The sequence below is a fragment of the Vulpes vulpes genome, chromosome 5 (genome assembly GCF_048418805.1).
Source record: "Vulpes vulpes isolate BD-2025 chromosome 5, VulVul3, whole genome shotgun sequence".
Lineage (NCBI taxonomy): Eukaryota > Metazoa > Chordata > Mammalia > Carnivora > Canidae > Vulpes > Vulpes vulpes.
The window spans coordinates 114,944,779-114,961,738 of NC_132784.1; the positions used below are offsets into that span (position 1 = coordinate 114,944,779).

At 61.4% G+C, this 16,960-nt stretch overlaps 1 protein-coding gene and 2 long non-coding RNA genes across 4 annotated transcripts; all 3 read left to right on the forward strand.

Annotated features, from left to right (window-relative positions):
* The first annotated feature begins 3,075 nt into the window (after positions 1–3,075).
* LOC140599091 (uncharacterized) lies at positions 3,076–5,351 on the forward strand. Of its 2 annotated transcripts, XR_012001820.1 has the most exons (4): positions 3,092–3,182; positions 3,613–3,704; positions 4,188–4,263; positions 4,976–5,351. It is a non-coding gene; the product is annotated as an uncharacterized lncRNA (long non-coding RNA). The 2 variants fall into 2 exon arrangements; XR_012001819.1 differs by lacking the exon at positions 3,613–3,704 and having other exon boundaries at positions 3,076–3,182; positions 4,976–5,343.
* Positions 5,352–7,976: 2,625 nt separating this feature from the next.
* LOC140599093 (uncharacterized) lies at positions 7,977–11,692 on the forward strand. The gene is made up of 2 exons (XR_012001822.1): positions 7,977–8,428; positions 8,883–11,692. It is a non-coding gene; the product is annotated as an uncharacterized lncRNA (long non-coding RNA).
* A 4,362-nt stretch (positions 11,693–16,054) lies between these two features.
* Positions 16,055–16,267, forward strand: SMIM42 (small integral membrane protein 42). The gene has a single exon (XM_072759786.1). The coding sequence runs from the start codon at positions 16,055–16,057 to the stop codon at positions 16,265–16,267; it is 213 nt and encodes a 70-aa protein (XP_072615887.1).
* The last annotated feature ends 693 nt before the right edge of the window (positions 16,268–16,960 follow it).

Genomic DNA, 16,960 nt, shown 5'->3' on the forward strand with positions numbered 1-16,960 from the left:
ATTCCTCAGTGTGAGGCTCACTGTCCTGGTGGATGATATCAGGCCTCAAATCAGCGCATATCGCAGGCCTGGAGGGTAATTTCTCCAGCATGATATATATATATATATATATATATATATATATATATATATATATATATATATATTAATTTTACCCAAAGCCCTAGTGAGCTTTCTCATCACTTCCTGGGGTCTATAGCAGGGCTTTCTTGGCCCCTTGTCATAGATTTTACACCTATTAGAGGAGCCAGCATCATGAAGGGACCCACCTCACAAATTTCTACCTTCCGCGATCCCAAGCCATGTCTCCAGTCCCTGCCTGGGCAGAGCAAAGCCAGCCACCAGCACGTAGGTGTAAGCAGGACCCGCGCGCCCGTGAACTGCCACCGTCCCTCCCTCTTACTATGGTGGGTTCGGGGCTTCTCTTTTGCACAGGCAGGTCTGGGCTTGACTGTGTGTTTATCATCTTCGGGTGAAACGTACAAGTCTCTGAACCCCAAGCTGGAGTGCAGCGGGTGGGGGGGGGGCAGCCCCTATTACCTAATTGTGTTTTGTTACCAGAGACTATTCACCACAGTGTTGGATATTGTTTGGTTGGTTGGAGAAGAGCATTTACAGTGACATCCTGTCCAAAAGGAGTCATTCAAAACGGGGAAGAGTCTGAGATCCGTCAAAACAAAGAGCAATTTAGGGAGCTCGCCAGACCAGCCCGTGTCTGAAGATCCTTCCTGCGTCCTTCGTTCACTTGGCGGGCTGCTCTGGCAGGTGGTGTTAGGTCCCGGGTGCGAGAGTCACCGAAGGCACAATGTAGCTCGACACAAGAGTGGGACGACCTTAGAGCCGCTACGGGGACTCGGTAAAAGACGGTCTGATTTTGTGTGTGTGTGAGCTGGGCCCGGAGCGGTGCCCGTCCTGCACCTGCATGACCACGTGCCAGACACGCTGGTAAAGAAGTTACTGCATGGAGTGGGGGGGGGGGGGGGGTCTTGCAATTCTAAGACTCCTTGGTGCGGTGATAAAGCTCTAATCTCACGGGCTCTTCCCTTCATGGTCTGCGGTTCAAGTGGCCTGGACATCCACGCGTGTTGGCCACCGATGAAACGGAACAAAGGGGGATCCCTGGGCGGCTCAGCGGTTGAGCACCTGCCTTCGGCCCAGGGCGTGACCCTGAGGTCCCGGGATCGAGGTCCGCATCGGGCTCCCTGCGCGGAGCCTGCTTCTCCCTCTGCCTGTGTCTCTGCTTCTCTCTCTCTCTCTGTGTGTCCCTCATGAATAAATAAAATCTTAAAAAAAAAAAAAAAGAAAGAAAGAAAAGGAACAAAGTTCACAGGTTAACCAAAAAGAGGGAGGAAAACATGTCTTGAATGGCTGCTTTCTCACGTCCTACAACTTTCCCTTCAAGGAGAGGACGGGACACCTCGCCCTTTGAACCTGGTCCAGAACTCCAGGACTCACAACCCACAGATGAGGAGCCTCTGAAACATTTTGCAAGAAGCACACAGCTACACTTGCCAGGGGATTTGTCTACACAGATCTCGCGGATCCGGGGGATTTTTCATCCCCCGCCAGGGCCTCTCGTCCCTTCCCTTCCCCTCCTTCCAGCCTGCCCTGAATCCCCTCTCCTGCTCCTGCTCTCCTACATCCGCCCCCTGCTCCAGCCCATGTCCCAGGAGGCATCTCAGGGGCTGCGTCTGCCCTGGGGGCACAGAAATGGACGTTACTGACACAAAATGGGGTTCACACTGTGACCGCCGTGGCCCAGCTCGGGCCCCGACTTTTCGACCCTTCGGTGACTTTCTGTTTCACCCACAGCCCACGTGCTCCGTAGGGACGGCATGTCAACCAAAGTTCACACCAGTGAGGGAAGGAGCTGAGGGAAGTGGGCCCTTCTGGCCGCCCAGGACGCAGGGAAGCTCGGCCACCTGCCCGGGGCCGCGCAGTCGCCAGCGTGAAGTACATGCCGGGCTTTTCCACTAGGAAATCACGTAAGACGCCGCGTCGTTCATAATCTGAAAAATAGTGATCGCGTGCTAAAATGTCCATATTTGGGGTGCATTGGGCTGCATGTATTACAGGGAGTCGCACCTGGCTCTTTTTACCTTTTTTAACATGACTACCGAGTGCTTTTCAAGTATGTATGTGGCTTCTGCTCTACCTTTAAGTAGACGGTGCTGTCCTAGCCTCATCCTAACTCTCATGGACAGCAATCCCGCTGTGCGAGGCCGCGCAGGTCCTGCCAGCAGGTGCCCCAGCTCCCCACGGAGGCCAGCGTGGCCCACGCAGCCCGGCAGCCCTGCTCCGGTCTCACTTGCATCTGCCGTTCTCTAAGCATCAGGCGAGGGAGGAAACACAAAAGATGCTACCTGATTGCTATCACAGACCCTTTGTTCCTCTGCCATAGCTTGGATTTTTTCACTTATAATTAAAAATATATTAAAAATAAAAAAAATTTTAGGGATCCCTGGGTGGCTCAGCGGTTTAGCGCCTGCCTGCCTTCCGCCCAGGGTGTGATGCTGGAGTCCTGGGATCGAGTCCCGCGTCGGGCTCCCTGCATGGAGCCTGCTTCTCCCTCTGCCTGTGTCTCTGCCTCTCTCTGTCTCTCATAAATAAATAAATAAAATCTTTAAAATATATATATTAAAAACAGTGACATAGGGGCATCTGGGTAACTCATTCCGTTAGGCGTCTGGCTTGCCCTCAGGTCATGATCTTGGGGTCCAGGGACGGAGCCCCACGTCGGGCGCCCTGCTCAGCGGCGAGTCTGCTTCCCCCTCTGCCTCTGCCCCTCCCCTGCTGGTGCTCATGCTCCTTCTAATAAAAAAATAAAATCTTTCAATAAATAAATAAAAAGAGTTGTGATATATTAAGTTTCCATACGTGTGTAGATAAGGCTATTGGAAGGGACATCTCTAAGATGTTCACGGCCTTTTTTCCAAATCAAGATTTCAACAGGCGACCTTTGTTTGGTTCCACAGTGTAAGGGGTTTTCTGAAATGTGTACAAGACACGTAACGAAAGGGAGGGTGGAAAACGTTAATTTATAACCCATCAGCCAGGCCTGATAAGGCACAGGAAGTAAAGTCTGTTTCCTGTGCTTATGAAGGGGAGGGAAAGCGGGTTTTCTGGGAGTTCTGCGAACCCCACCGACACGTCAAACAAGCCGCTGGCCAAGGCGGCAACAGGTAATCAGTACATGAGGAGGATGTGTGTGGGGGGGGGGGGGGCCGGGGGGGAAGGCTGTCGTCTGTGCAGCAAGGCCCGGATGAGGCCACGGAGCCCAGGACATGGGTCCCTTCGTCTTGAAGCACCAGCCACCCGCCAGCCACACACGTGAGCCAACCAAAGTCATGGGGCGCTTGGGAAACAGCAGCGGGGTCCCCAAAGAACCCGAAGTCGCACGCGGTTTTCTGTCCAGCCCCCGATGTGCCTTCCTCTGCCGGGGAGGCGGGAGGTGGCAGGACCAGCCCTGCCCTCTGAACAGCCGCCTCCCCCGCGTCGGCGTCCACGTCCCACCAGCCCTCCCTGCCACCCCACTCCCACCCTCACCTGTCAGCCAAGAGGCTGGAAGGGAGAGAGTGAGTGATGGTTCCCTCGTCTGCTCCATCACCTAAGGGACCCGGGACATGCGGCTGGTCAACTGCGCCCCAAGCGGGAGGGCCAAGGCCCCGCTCCGAAGAAGCCACCTTGCAGCAGCCGGGGAGCAGGTGCAGCGGGCTCCTGGGGCCTGCTGACGTCCCCCGTCAACAGACTCCCTCCCAACAACCCTTTTGGTCGGGAAAAGGAGGAAGTCACTCTCTTGACCTTCCAGGGCTTTCCACAAACACGCACCCAACCTGTGGTGCCCATCCCTGTCACGCCCCTGCACCTCCCATGGATAAATCAATCCATTTGCAGCGTGAAGAATCAAGTTAGACCCTGTAAGGCCTCTTTCAAGTAGAGCTCAGGCAGCACCACTTCCCCTTCCAAGCCCACTGCTATTCCCTCTTCTGCTTCTCCCTCCTCTGTACACTTTGTTTTCCCAACAGTGTGGTTCTCCAGCCCCCCGGGGGTATGAATCACCCGGGGAGGCACGATGTACAGCCCCAGGAAACTCCCGGCAGGCGGGCAGCAGCAAGGCCTGCCCTCACTCCCAGAGACAGGGAGGGTGACCTTGGCGCCCAGCTCATCCGACCCTGTCGTTTTTCCAGGGACAGTGAGGTGCATTGAGGGGAGCTGCTTCATGGGAGAGAATCGAAGGCCCAGAGCAGTCTTCCAGACACGAGGGTGAGCAGGGAGAAGAAGGGCTGACGACAGACACTGTGCAGGGAACAAGGTTTTGCAAGGGATCGGGTCTCGGGGGCGCCAGCCCCAGGGCCCTGCACCTGTCGGGGGGGATGCAGAAGCAGGTGAAGTGGCTTCCCAGGGCCTCCCGGTCAGGGACCGTGCCCGGCATGCGGATGCGGGAGGCCTTCCAACTCCCCAACGCCAAACACGGTCACGTGAAAACACCGCTCCCACCTGGAGACGCAGACCCCGCCTCGGACCTTCCCCCTTCGCAAGGCCACGCGGGACCCGAGCGTTCTCGCCACGCTGCTCGCATTTCAGCGGCAGCAACAAGCTGGGAACCATCCCACTACGGAGACCCTAGCCCCGGTCACTTGGACTCCAGGGCTGCAGTCCTAACGTGCACGTTAACAGGACGGACCTAGGGCTGGGGGCAAACAGAACGAGACCCATACGGGCATTTGTCACATGGAAGGATAATGGCGAGAAGGAAGCCAAGGGGCTTAGTGGGACCCAACACAGGTGGGCTTGCTCCTTCGACGCGTATTCACTGAGCACCGACGACGCGCCAAGGGCACGTGGTACCCAGGACACGGTGCAGGCTGGGGCCTCAAGCCCGGGGACGGGCCCGCGGGATGGAGGGGACCAGCGTCCAGGTGGATGCGGGGCGACCGGGTATGGAAGCAAGTCTCATTTCCTTCATCTGCTGCAGATCGGAGCCAGCAGTCAGGACGGGCGAGGCCTCGACGGCCCTGCATGAGCGGAAGGCAGGCCAGAGAACAAGGGGCGCCCGGGTCAGGTCGGGGCGCAGTCGGTTACTACCCAGCTCCGGGCTGCAGCTCACGTTAGCATCCATTGACGGCCATGGGACCGGGCCCCGCGTGGGGCTCAAGGGGAGCCTGCTGGAGATCCGCCCCCCACGCCCGTGCCTCTCCCTCCGCCCCTCCCCTGCTCCTGTGTGAGCTCGCTCGCTGCTCGCTGTCTCTAAAATAAGTACGTTAAAAAAAGAAAATACAACCGAGCGTTTTGTGAAAGTGGGGCTGTCATGAGACGAGTGTGAAACACGCTCACCCGGCCCCTGGAGGAGCTCCGAGGGCCGGCAAGCGAGGGAGCCCTCCCGGCCTGCTGGCACCTCCCGCTCTCGCGGCCCAGCTGGAATGCAGGGGAGCAGATACTCGCCGGCTGACTCGTCTCCCGCTGCGTCCTCTTGCCCTAACTGCGTCTTCACTCCCGCTGCCACCCCCTGACCCCCCAGGGACCCTAGCAGACACCCGCCGAGCAGCCGTAGGGGAGTGAGGGAGCCCCCGGCGTGCCCCTGCCTTCGCCATCCTCTCTGCGCCCTGTGGCCGCTGCGGTGAGGCCCAGGCCGCGGTCTCGGACCCGGATGCACGGGATGCGGGCAGGGAGGAGGGAACGTGTGCAGGGAGAAGCAGACCGCGGACCCTGAACACGGTGCCAGGCGCTGAGAATATGACGATGGGACAACCTGGGCCTGTACAGTGAGCAGACACCGACAATCAGTCGGTGGCCCACGGCCACCCCGCAGCAGAGCTGGGCCTCAGCCCTCCACCCGCCGGACGTGGGGCCAAGGACCTGCAGCCCCGCAGGTGAGAGAGGCTGGAAAGTACAGTAGCCTGCTGCGTCCTGATGGAAGGGGCGGCCCCGGGAGGAAGCCTTGGAGGACGTGCTCCTCCCGCCAGATCTGCAGGAAGGTGAACACATTAGCACCGCACCCTCCTGATGCTCACTTCCTAGTCTGGAAGACAGGCCTCCAGCAAGTGAACAAGTCCATTCATGGCCAGATGATGCTAGAGGGAGATTAGGGAAGGCGCCGGGACAGAGCGGCCAGGGAGGGCTCCTGTCCAGGTACGGTTGTTGGAGAAGACCTGAGGACAATGTCTCAGGAAAGCCCTGAGCAAGGTCACCTGGGGGCAGGGGGGCGGTTAGGGTTAGGGTTAGGGGGGAGGGAGAGTATTCCAGGGAGGGCGTGCTTGGCGTGTTCTCACGACGACGGCGGTGAAGTCCAGGCAGCCAGAGCAGAGAGGCCTCAGGAGGAGTGGAGGAGGTCCCTGGGTGCGCAATCATATGGGGCTTGCAGAGGAATCACCGTGAGCATATTTAAGTAAATCAAAGGCGCAGTTTCACTTCTTTCTGGTGGGAGCAAGGAATGCACATGCGGCTAGTATTAGTCAGACACCCCTGAGGGTAAATCCACCGCCCACAGGAATCGCAATGCATTCTCAAGCTAAATAATCACAATCATAAAATTATTTAGTCTTTGGGGATCGACGCTTGCCCCACCCCCGCCGCTGCCTTCTTGCCTCCAGTAAGACAACTTAGGGCAGACCAGGGAAAAAAGGTTTCTCAACAGTTCAGGAAAATCTTTTGAGCGGGCAATGCTTCTGTGCCAGGCCAATCAGTGCACTAAGGCATGCTTTAAAAAAGAAAAAAAAAAAGATTTTATTTATTCATGAAAGACACACACACACAGAGACAGAGAGAGAAGCAGAGACCCAGGCAGAGGGAGAAGCAGGCTCCACGCAGGGAGCCCAATATGGGACTCGATCCCGGGATCCCGGGGTCACGCCCTGGGATGAAGGCAGATGCTCAACCGCTGAGCCCTGCAGCTGTTTTTTTTTAAAGGCGTGCTTTAAAAAAAAAATACTGAGGCCTAGTCTCCCCATTTGTGCAGGGTTCAACTCATCACACATCAACGGGCTTCCCCTAAGGCTAACTCCTCAAACCTCAGGTCCCTCCCATCGCCAGCTAAGAGCCGCTGCGGGCTGCGCGGCACCTCACCTGCCCCACCTGCGAGGGACCCAGCTCCGGTGGGCTGCAGGTGGGCGCAGCCCTGGCCGAGGATTCACGGCCCCGTCTCACCTAGGACGAGGCCAGGCGTGGAGCGCCCTGGGTTACTAACCCCTCTGGGGCCACCGAAGCGACGCAACAGCAAGATACGGAGGACCGCGCAGCAGGGCGAGGCACCGGCGCCCCCCTGCACCCCGTGACCTCGTGCCCCCGCTGGGAGGGCCGCTTCCTCCCCTGCACGCACGCGCCCCCGTCCGCCAGGCCTGCTCCAGGGGTCCCCTCTCTCCCCCCGCGGTCCTGCCATCGGGCCGTCACGCCACGGCCACGCGGCTCCTGCACGCCGGGCTCTCCGGTGCAAAGCGCACCTCTGCCCGCGGCGGCCGCACGGACTCCAAAGATTCGGCTACGGAACTACAACACCCGTCATGCCCCGCGCGCGGGATGAGCGGCCCAGCCCCTTCCGCCCCCGTTAGCCAATGGGCTTCACCGACTTCCTCTGCCCCGGAAAAACCACCGAAAGAGAGGGCTCATTCTGTGCTGTGACCCGTTCAGATTGACCCTCGGGGATTCCAAAAGTGCGGCACTGCACGCGGAACCAAGGTGCCGGCCCTCGGTCCAAGGACGGGACCTTCGGCGGTGTCCGTGCCGCTAATGAAGCGTGGGCCGCTGCGGCGGAGGGCCGGGGCCACGCAACTCCTTGTAGGCTCCCTTCCCACCTCTTCCGGGGCGGGTCCTGGCCTGACGCACATGCGCAGTTCGCCTTCCCCGGCGGGTCCTGGACCTGGGGCACATGCGCAGTTCGCCTTCCCCAGCGGGTCCTGGACCTGAGGCACATGCGCAGTTCGCCTTCCCCGGCGGGGTCCGGGACCTGGAGCACATGCGCACTTCTCCGCCTTTCCCGGCGGGTCCCGGACCTGGGGCGCATGCGCACTGCTCCCCACCTGCCTGCGAGTCGAGAGCCGTGATGCACTGATGGTCTTCAGTGCTCTTCCAAGGACTTAGTATTTTGGATAATGCTTTTTTTTAAAATTATTTTTCTTCGTGTGTAACTTCAGGATGCAACAACGGGATGCTATTTTTAAAAAGCCTAAGGCCGGGTAACAAAGCAGCCCTGGGGTCACCGGGCGCCCGAAGTCAGGTGGAGCCGGGAGGCCCTGGCACAGCCTGCCGTGTGGCGCGGGGCGGCTGGGGACCCAGGCCTGCGGCGCAGAGCCCCGGGCCCCGTGCACCCTGCGGGAGCACTGCAGAAACCAGCAGGTGCACCGGGCAGGTGCGGAAGCCAGCAGGTGCACCGCGCAGGTGAGAAGCCAGCAGGTGCACCTGGCAGGTGCTGGAAGCCAGCTGGTGCACCGCGCAGGTGAGAAGCCAGCAGGTGCACTTGGCAGGTGCTGGAAGCTAGCAGGTGCACCGAGCAGGTGGGAAGCCAGCAGGTGCACCGGCAGGTGGGAAGCCAGCAGATGCACCGGGCAGGTGGGGAAGCCAGCAGGTGCACAGGGCAGGTGGCAAGCCAGCAGGTGCACCGGGCAGGTGCGGCGTCGGGTCCGGGAGCAGGTGCGGCAAGCAGGGCAGCGCCTTGGGGCCGCCTGGAGGAGGCAGCCCGGAAACACCGGGGCGGCGTCGCCGGGCCTTTCCTCCGCCGCAGATCCGCGCGGTTCTCCGCCCACGTCCCTTCCGGTGGGACCACCTTCCCATCCGCCCCATTCACAGATGACCATCATGTCTTGCTGGGGTGGTTTCCCCGCGTCTGGTAACCCCCCCTCGCCCCGCAAACCCTGTGGAATCCTTCTAAGATGCACGTGTGATCATTACAGCAGGCCGTGGGTTCCCCTGACGCGGCCGCTCCAGTCCCCGCACACCAGGCTCCTCCCTGGGACCCCTCCCTACAGAAGCACCCTAATGAGCATCCTGGCGGGCGGCACCCTGCCCCCCGGCGTCCACCAGAGCCTCCGGCCACACTCCGTGCTCCCTGGGGGGCTCCGCCGCACCCTGCAGCTCTCTGCTTCCTCGGCTACCAGCAGTCCAGGCGAGTGAATCTGCTGCGTAACTTCAGCCTCACACCAGGGTTGCACTGTCGAGCCCCTCCGCACCTGCCAGGCTTCCGCTGTGGGGCTTGGTTGGGGGAACGGGTGCGACGTGTCCTCCGGAGGACTCCCGCTAATGTAAAGTACTCCCTGCGCTGGGAGCTGGAGGGGGCACTGGGGGAGCTGGGGCTGGAGGGCAAGGCGCTCCCTCGCCTGACTGGGCCTGTAACCGCAGTCATCCAGGTTCTCCGCCTCCCGAGGTACGGCTGACTGGCCCCCTGGCCCCCGACACCTTCCATCTGGAAGGCACCCAAACACTAGCTCTCATGGGCACGCGGTTAGTTTCCTGGAAACCCTGGGGTCGCACGATCCCCGATGGGGACTCTGCTCCAGCTGTGCTGCTTCCCGCAGGCCCCAGGTCCCACCCCTGGTGCTGCAACCGGGCTCCCCTGTTTTCTTGGGAGGAGAACCAGCCACATGGCTCAAGGCCTGCTGACCTCCGCGCTGCTCGCGTGACTCTCAGAAGCCTCAGAGACGCTTGTGCACCGGCAGGACCCCCTTCCCGCTAGCAGGCTGCCAGGGAAGGGAGCTCACAGCTTCTGCTGTCGCTGCACTGCAGCCTCTGGGTGGGACGTTCCTCCCATTGGAGCCACTGTTGGCGGACCTGGAAGGGGTGAGGGAGCTTTCGTGTGTCTGGCTGGGGCCCTCCACGCCAGTGAGGACAGGATGACGGGTGAACAGCCCCGGAGTGTGACGCCTGTGCTCAGACCCCAGGTAGAGTCCTCGGGCGCTGTCCCCTCCCTCCACACCCCCCACGGTGGAGCAGGTGTTCCACAGGCCCACAGAAAACTGCCGCTTGGCCTCCAGGGCCCCAGGATGAGATTGGGTGTGTCACACGACGTGGTTCCCGACACAAGACCCTCCCATATCTCCCGCCCTGAATCATCCGCTCTCCCCTTTAGCACGGGGGCAGCATTTTTGTCCCAAGAGCCAAGTTTCCGGGTGAACTAAAACACGAGCCTACCCAGGACATCACATTCTGCTGTTCATTCCGCAAATACATGGGAACAACATGCATATGGTGGTTTTCAGGGAAACGACAGCAAAGAAGGTTCCTGCTCTCAAGTCACCATCGGCCCTGGGGTGGGGGTGGGGCACACGTTGAGCCCCAAGGGCCCTGCTGGACTTCTGCATGCATGGCTTGGAGGTGCAGGTCAGGGTCCCAGGCTCAGCCTTAGGACAGGAGCGGAGCACACGGGGAGGCGGGAGTGGGGAGACACGGGGCGGCGGGGGGTCAAGGAGGAGGAACTCCTGGGCTCCTTGCTGCGCAGTGGGGGCAGCGGACAGGCGGACGGCATGGGCTGGAGGGTGGGCTGGCGGTGCTGGCGGTGCCTACAAGGGGGGGTGATGTCTGGGTGCAGGCACAGGGCCGTGTGGTGCGGGCGGCCCCCCGAACTAGGGGAGGGGATGAGATGACCAGAGGGGACCCCAGAAGACAAGGGCGGGGGTGGACTGGGAGGGAGCAGCCGGCAAACAGCAGGGCCCTGGGGGAGGGTGGGGGGACACAGGGGTGGGGACTGGGGGGGTTGCCTAGGGGGACGAATAGGGCAGGAGATGGGGGGACTGGGAGGGATAGGACGGGAGATGTAGGGGGGCTGGGCGTCGTGGGCTCTGCAGGCCGAGGGTGCAGGGCTGCGGAAGCCGACCCGGCTCCAGTCGGTAAGCCCGGCTGTCAGGCCAACAGGAGACAAGGCCGCCTGAGGGTCGTGCGCCCCAAGGACACAGATCTGTTCTCCCGCAGGCCTGGAGGTCAGAGGCCGCCAGCCGGGCCCCTCGCGGAGGCTCCAGGTGGGAATCTGTCTCGTGGCCCTGAGTGGCCTCCAGAGGCGGCCTGGACTCCTGGGCCCGGCCCCGCCTCGTCTTCAGAGGCAGCCACGTGTCCCTGTCACCACTGAGAGCACGAGGCCACGTGGTGCCTCTTGGGCGGGCCGTCGCTCAGCCTGCGAGGGGGGTCAGCCCGCTGGAGCCTACTGGGTGCCTGGCGGATCATCACTAATAACGTCGATGTTTCTGTGCTGAGGAGACGAGGAGCCTTGGGAGAGACGTTGCAAACCCGAGAGAGACTCGGGAGCAAGGCTGCGGCCGCGGGGCAGCAGGCGGGGCGGTGCCCACAGAACCTCCCGCGGCCCTGCAGTCCGCTGTTTCCGCCCTGCTCCTTCGGGTGCCCACGTGCGGAGGGACCGCGGGCCACTCGACTTCAGCTGGCGGGGCCTGGCCACCTGTTCCAGAAATCTCATCTCTGACCTATCATGTGTCCCCATAATTCCCCCCTCCTTGGCTCAGCCTCCTTTGCAGATCCATGTTGGATACAGCTTTGGGATGAAGCAGCAAATGAACTAGTGGAGGAGCAACTCTGGGGGATCCCCGGGTGGCTCAGCGGTTTAGTGTCTGCCTTCGGCCCAGGGCGTGACCCCGGGGTCCCTGGATTGAGTCCCACATCGGGCTCCCTGCATGGAGCCTGCTTCTCCCTCTGCCTGTGTCTCTGCCTCTCTCTCTGTGTCTTTCATGAATAAATAAATAAAATGTTTTTTAAAAAAAAAGAGCAACTCTGCAGGCAGGGGAGGGGGGCTTGTGGGTTTAGGGGGATGAGGACAGAGCCGCCCCCAGCTGGAGGCTTCTTGCCCAGCAGCCTGTGTCCAAGGGGTCAAGGGCACGGACGTTGAGGAACAGAAGCAGGTCCTGCAGGTCAGAGGGGTTCTTGGAGTGGGGGGGCAGGGGCGCCACCAGCCCCAGGGAGGAGCGCGTGCTGACCTGACCCAGGTGGTGCAGGCAGAGAAGAGCAGAACCACGGTGCGAGGAGCCTTGGAATAAGAACAGCCCCACGGTGGATTTTTTTTTTTTTTTTTTGTAAAGTCAAATGCCTGGTTGTAAGATTTCTGCACGACTTGGAGCAAACCAGTGCACCTCTGGAGCGGCACTGCCTGCGGGGGTTAAGCCGGCCGGTCAGCCTTCGCCCGCAGCTGCGGTCCTGGGTGGGGGTCACCGGCTCGCAGACCGTCAATTCCTGAGCGGAGGCCCCGCGAGCTTGACCTCCTCTCTGTTCCGCGTCGGAAAGTTCGGGGACTCTACAGAGGCGGGAGGCTGGGGGGGGAGTGGGCGGACGTGCAGATGCCTGTGTGTATGTGTGCGTGTGCGTGTGTGTACACACGGATGGCGGGAACTGGCTTTGCGGTGATGGAGCCCAAGCCTCCTGCTCTGCCACCTGCACCTGTGATTCAGCCAAGGACCCAGGCCCGAGGCCGGCGGTGCTGTCGCCCACGGGCGCGACAGGATGGCCATCGCAGCTCACGGGGGATGCAGAGACGAGAGGTGCTGGCACAGCTCAGCTCTGCAGCAGGGAGACTGTGTGGGAAGACGGGCTTGGGGTGCAGCCACCGCTGGCCTCCCGACGGAACACGGCCTCAGGCTGACCCCAGCGCGTCCTCAGGGGCACGGGAAGCCCAGGCCTCCGACTGCTGGCGGGAGCTTCCGTGGGGTCACGGCCAGGGGCAAGCGCAAGGCTGTTTCTGCTCCGGGCACGGGGAGGGAGGGAAAGCTGAGCATAGGGAGGCCACAAGTGTTGGCTGCAGGGTCGCTGCTCCGAGAGAGAGAGGAGCTCAGGAGTGCGGGACAAGTATCCCCCGTGTTCCAGGTCCTGCTCCCTCCCTGGGCATCTGGGTACCGCCACCTGGTCCCCCAGAGATGCAAGCCCACTGGTGGTGAAGTCGACGTGTGCTGGGTGCGTCAGTGGTGTTTCCCCAGAGATGCCAGAGGGGCTTCACGATGACCCAGAGGGGAACGAGGAGCCACGCGGTCCTTTCAGGCATCCTGAGTGCTTGGCTGTTTCCCGCAGGTTGGAAACCTGAGCAGGGAGCATGAAGGAGACCAGCAGGCCCGGGAGGCCATCGAAGGCCTTCGGTGCCCCTTGAGACGTGAGTTGGGGCAGCCGGTCAAACCACAGCCCTGGGGAGGCCGCGGACTAGGACCTGAGGGAGGAGCATGACAGGTAAGGGACGGGGAGGCCCAGCCTGCTGCAGAGCCGAGAGGAGCCCCAGGGGTCTGCAGCCGGGAAGCAGAGGACACACGAACAAGGATGCTGACGGGCCTGGGGCTCGGTTTGCGGGGGAGGAAGATCGGACCGCACACTTTACACAGTGACTACACGGTGCGTGACTCCTTCCTCAGTGAAGACGCTAAAAAATAAAAGAGGACAGCGATGACGTGTCCTAGTGGACATGGGGAGGGGGGGCCGGAGCGCCGAGCGTGTGTCCGTGGTCACTTTCTCCGTCAGCTCCTCGGACAGGTGAGGGACGTGGGCAGGTGGTCGGCAAGGTCCCGTGCCCGTTTCCCGGGGCTGGAATCAAGTGCTATGCCCCCTGCAGAGGCTCTGGGGCAGCGTCTCTCTGCCCGTCCAGCATCTCCTCCTCCTCCTCCTCCTCCTTCTCGGCGACGTGTCTGTCTCTCCTGCAACTCGCGTCCTCCTCTGTGTCACGAGGGCGCGTGTGACTGTGTTTGGGACCCAGTAGGATAAGCAGGAGGGGCACCTCCCCTCCAGGTCCCTAAGTCCACCCATCTTCTGCGTGACCATAACACCCCACGTCGTCCAGGGAGGTCGTCCCGGGGTAGGGAAGCCACTCGCAGACCCGGGGGAGAAGCAGCTCGAGGAAAGCTGCCTGGCCCTGTATCCTCCCTCCTCCCCGACTCCGACTCTTATTTAAAATGACCTACATTTGTGTCCCGTTTTATGGTTGAAAGGTCCTTATGCCTTATAAGCTCCTTCCAGTCCCATAAAAACTGGTACGCGTTGCATTATCGCTTTAATTCCGTTCGTGAGGTGTAGGTGGGGGCTCGGGGAGACGACGTGACCCGACCGAGGTCACGGGCGCCGCACACACGGAGGGCTGCACTCCGACCGGAGTCCTCCCGCTGGCACCACCTGCCCGCCTCTCGAGGTGGCTTCGGGAGTCCTGAGGCCCGGCTGGGGGAGCTGCACCTGGAGCTCACGAACACCGCGCGTTTCATGTAAAACGAGTGTAAGACGACTCCGAGGTGGGGGGCGGACGGGCTGGGCACCTGGGAGCCAAGGATGCACATGGCAGTGGGTTCCCTGGGCCTTCGTTTTGTCTCCTACATCGTGGGCGGGGTGCTGGAGAAGCACTACGAGGGGCGTAGACCAGAGTCTCAAGAAAAGCCTGCGGGGCTTTCTGTAGCCAAACCCTGGGTAAAGGGCAATCCCAGGAGACATCAAGGTCTTAGACCATGGTTGGCCTACTCGAGCCAAACGTGGTTCCACCCCCACCTGTGAGCAAAGACCAACTGGGCATCCCAGGGCCCCACTGTTGCCCAGCTGGAGTGAGGCACCCCTCCCCATGCCCCACCCTGGGTGGGGGTCCCGGGCTTCTGCATTTGCCCAAAGGTAATGGGGTCCCCACTCAGAGGTAGCAAAGTGCCCTTCCCAGTGACCTGGGGGCCCTGAGGTCCCTATCCACCCAGCCGTCAGGCGTCACCTGTCTCCCTGACCCTGGGCTGATGAGGTTAGGCGGAGAACTCGGACCTTCACCCCTGCCTGGCGTTGATGTCACAGGAGCCCCGCCAGAACAGGAGAGCTAAATAGGACCCAGAGTCTCGGGACACCCAGATGTCCAACAAAGAGTTGTACGGCACACCAAGAACCACAGGAAAAAAGTCTGATTAAAAAAAAAAAAAGGATGCTAACAGCAAGACGGTGCACAGACTGGACGTACCCAACAAGGACTCTAAAGAATCATAAAAATGCTCCAACAAGCAGCCATGAATAGACTTGAAACAAAGAAGAAGTAGAAAATCTCAGAGAAGACGTTGATGACACAGAAGGAGAACCACCTGGAAATTTGGAACCGCGCAGTAGGATCACCAAAGTCAAAGACGGCCAGGATGGGTGAGGAGGGGCCGGGGAGAGCGTCTGCGGCCATGAGGACGCCGCGTCCAGCTGAGCCAGGCCAAGGAGCGGTCGCCGGGCGGGCAGCGCAGGCCTCCTCCCGCCCGCGCGCCCTCTGGGTCGTGCCCAACCCTCCAAGCTGGGCTGGCGCTGCTGGATGCGAATTCCCACCTATTTAGAGGAAATACTTAACAAGGTCGCCCGGACAATGGAGGCGGAGCAGGGTGCAGCCCGTGGGAGGCGTGTTTTTTGCCCTGTCTCTCACTGGGAGGGTGTGGACACCCTGAGTCTTCACGGCCTGGGGTGATTCTGCGGCGCTTACGGGAACCTCCGCGGGTGACAAGCTGCCGTAGAGGTACACGCTCACACTCGTTCTGACGCCCGCTGGCTGGCTTTGACTTGGTCCTGTGGTTGCACACAGTCGGCTCTTGGGGTGCACGGGGTCTCTGCTATCTCCGCAGCTCCCGGGTGCGCGGGGTCTCTGCTATCTCTGCAGCTCCCAGATGCACGGGGTCTCTGCTATCTCTGCAGCTCCTGGGTGCGCGGGATCTCTGCTATCTCTGCAGCTTCTAGATGCGCGGGGTCTCTGCTATCTCCGCAGCTTCCTGCATGTCTACCGTTATAGCCAAATGAAAAGAAGAACAATAAAGGGGGTTCAGGGGCGCCCTCATGCACAACTGGGGAGCCCTTCCCGACCTGGAGGCCGGGCGTGAGGGCTTGTGGACTAGAACCTTCGATTCAGACCCTTGCCTCCTGCTCAGGTGACGTCACAGAGCCTCAGGCGCCCCGCCCACCACCTGGGGGTGCATCCATCAAGCCACCCCTTGGGGACTGTGCTTGTTGGGAAGCAGTTGCTCAACCTTGCGGACAAGGCCTCCGCCGCAGTGACATCCATCCCAGGGCGGCGGGCGCACGTGAGCACTAGGGCTGAGGACGCACGGAGGGGCCGCCGGCCGTCTGGGGTGTAGCCGTCGGGGCAGTCTGCGTCCACACCCCTCGGCTCCCCATGTCTTCCTCACAACTCCCAGCCTTCCTGTGGGACAAGGGCACCCTCGCCACCGCCATAGCGGACCCCGCCTACCTGGTGAAGGTCCTCTTCTTCTCTACGCTCTTGATGACACTCATCGCTCTCCTCATCCTGGTCTGGAAAGTCACCAAAGACAAAGGCTCCGCGGTCAGAGCGCAGGACCCGCGGAAGGAGGGGACCCCGCTGGCATGAAGACGCAGGGGCTCTGCCGTGGGCGCCCCTGAGGGCCCGCCCAGAGGCTCAGGGGGTGGGGGGGGAGCCCGCGCCCCCGAGCCCCCGCCTCCCTCGCCCTCCACCGCCGCGGCCTCTGGTGAGGTGGCGCGTCCCCTGGTCCCCTGTCCGGGCTGTTCCCGGGTCCTCTCTCTGTGGATCTCCCAGACGGAAGCCGTAAATGGCTCTGGGTTTCTGCGTGAACAGAGGAAAGGGGCGCACGGAGGACCACACACGGATGGCGAGGCCTGGGTCCCGTGTCAGTGGGGCGGAAGCCCCTGGGGCGCCCACGGCTCACGGCCCGGCTCCAGGAGATCCTCGGGCTCCAACAGCTCGCCCCCCGAGTCCTGGGGCAAGTGCCCCCCGTGCGTCACCTGGCCCTCCAATAAAAGGGTGCCGCCCCTTGAAGAGTGACTTGAGGCACCCGGTACCCCTCTCTCCTGCTCGCCCCCAGCCGCAGGGTTGGCAGACTCCGGGAACGTCCTGTTCTAACCTAGTGATTCCGTCCTAAGCGGCAGTTCCCGAGCGTCCAGCAAACTGACCCGCTTCGCAAGTGGCATCCGAGTTCAAGGGCCTGTGCTCTGGAAATGCAGTCTCCCTCGGGCTTGGGTCGCCCCCAGGGGCATTTGGCCATTTGCCTGGAAGGAATCAGCAGTGTTTTGGGGAAATGCCTCC

What these genes read in the sequence shown, in the direction of transcription:
- SMIM42 (XM_072759786.1), top strand. Translation starts at nt 16,055, where the DNA reads ATGTCTTCCTCACAACTCCCAGCCTTCCTGTGGGACAAGGGCACCCTC.